Raw genomic sequence first — 2,094 nt, forward strand, 5'->3', positions numbered from 1 at the left:
TTTTTTTTATTATTTCTTATATTCTTTTATTCTGCATTGCATCCAAACATTGTGTTACTTTGATCATTATCTCCACAAAATTCTAATTGCTAAATAAAGCCTATTCCCTAGATATCAATTCTCCATACCTAACGAAAATGGCATTTTATAGAGCTCTTAGATACTATATCCCAGGAAGCATATGCAGCATAAAGGTGGCCAATATTCAGAAGCTAGATTTTCTTGTACTGCCCAAGTGATCAGGAATAACCAAAACATTTTAAATGAATGAAAATTATTTATGGTCTAAAAAACATTTGAGGATAAACCTGAGGAATACAAAATATAGGAGAAAAAAATAAGCATGGAATGCATTCTGTATCATCCAGTAATTTTGCTACAGTGAGTCCGTTTTCAAGGCAGGTTCCTAGGTTTTTACAGCTTATAATGTAAACCTTTATGAGAAGACTCTGACTTTGAGAAATGACGTGTGGAATTATGCTGGTTTGTAAAATGAGTGTAATCTGAATCCTCAGCCTCTGTCATGGTAGGTGGTAGTGGCCGTGCTGGCCTGTCATTCTTAGAATGGTGAGGTTCATCACTCTCTTTTGACTTTGAGTGTGCTGATTTAGCTGTCTTGGGCTTCCACTCGGGGTCATGCATTCTTTTGTCCAAAGATGATCTCTCCCGTTCCCTGGCTTTCCTGTAAGCTTTCTTTTCTTCAGCCATTAGAAGTCTAGCGATTTCCTCATCCTGAGCTACCTGAGCTCCTCTCCTGTCCACCTGGGTAGCCAAAATTTCTTCTTCTTGCAGTTTTCTGGCAATTTCAGCATCATACCATTCCTGACCCCCTGTTGGTCACTCGTGATGGAGTAGAGACCGCTTCCTTCATCAACCTGGGCTTCATTCCTCCATCTTCATAATAGTAACTATCACCATAAGCATTGGCTCCAGGGGACTCTGGAAAGTGTTTTTTTCGCTTTTTCTCTTCCTGTAACTCTTTTTCTTGCAAGAGTCGAGCTATGTCCTCATCCTTCTTCTCCTGAATGCGTCATCTCTCGGCCTCAATAGCCAGCTTCTCCTGAATCTCCTGAGTAATTTCACAGTCTTGTTGTTCACTGAGCTTTTTGGAGACTGAGTAATCAACTTCCATGATTTTCCCATGCAATTCTACTTTACCTCTCCATTGTGCTAATCTGGGCTCCGAAGCCTCCGCTGCGCTCCCCTCCCTGCCCTCTCCTGCCGATGGCCCTGGTGAGACCCGCCGAAGCCCCCCGGGGTCCGCTTCCGCGAGAGCCGGGTCCCTGCCTGCTTCTGGTCACCTTGGCCTCGCCGCCGCCCCGCCCCCACCCCGCGCGCCGGTGGGGAAGGGGCCCTGGCCGGGCCAAGGTTTGGGGGGTGCAGGACGTGGCCTGGGGGCGAGCGTGGCTCCCAAGAATCATCTTTTAGTTTTATTGATCTTTGCTATTGGTTCCTTCTTTTCTTTTTCATTTATTTCTGATATGATATTTATGATTTCTTTCCTTCTGCTAACTTTGGGGTTTTTTTGTTTTTCTTTCTCTAACTGCTTTAGGTGAAGGTTAGGTTGTTTATTTGTGATTTTTCTTGTTTCTTGAGATAAGATTGAATTGCTATAAACTTCCCCCCACCCAAACTGCTTTTGCTGCATCCCATAGGTTTTGGGTCATCATGTTTTCATTGTCATTTGTTTCTAGGTATTTTTTGATTTCCGCTTTGATTTCTTCAGTGATCTCTTGGTTATTTAGTAGTGTATAGTTTAGCCTCCATGTGTTTGTATATTTTACAATATTTTCCTGTAATTGATATCTAGTCTCATAGCGTTGTGGTCAGAAAAGATACTTGATACAATTTCAATTTTCTTAAATTTACCAAGGCATGACTTGTGACCCAAGATGTGATCTATCTTGGAGAATGTTCCATGAGCACTTGAGAAGAAAGTGTATTCTGTTGTTTTTGGATGGAATGTCCTATAAATATCAATTAAGTCCATCTTGTCTAATGTGTCATTTAAAGCTTGTGTTTCCTTATTTATTTTCATTTTGGATGATCTGTCCATTGGTGAAAGTGGGGTGTTAAAGTCCCCTACTATGTTTG

At 41.7% G+C, this 2,094-nt stretch overlaps 1 protein-coding gene across 1 annotated transcript; it reads right to left on the bottom strand.

Moving 5' to 3' along the window:
- Positions 1 to 1,687, bottom strand: LOC111173253 (coiled-coil domain-containing protein 50-like). Its single transcript, XM_089907613.1, is given in 2 exon segments — positions 1 to 828; positions 830 to 1,687. Coding segments are annotated over 2 exon segments (717 nt in total). The 5' UTR covers positions 1,133 to 1,687; the 3' UTR covers positions 1 to 414.
- Positions 1,688 to 2,094: the final 407 nt, after the last annotated feature.

The sequence above is a fragment of the Delphinapterus leucas genome, chromosome 2 (assembly GCF_059928025.1).
Source record: "Delphinapterus leucas isolate spDelLeu-1000000601 "Yukka" chromosome 2, BTC_Dleu_Yukka2, whole genome shotgun sequence".
Taxonomy (NCBI): domain Eukaryota; kingdom Metazoa; phylum Chordata; class Mammalia; order Artiodactyla; family Monodontidae; genus Delphinapterus; species Delphinapterus leucas.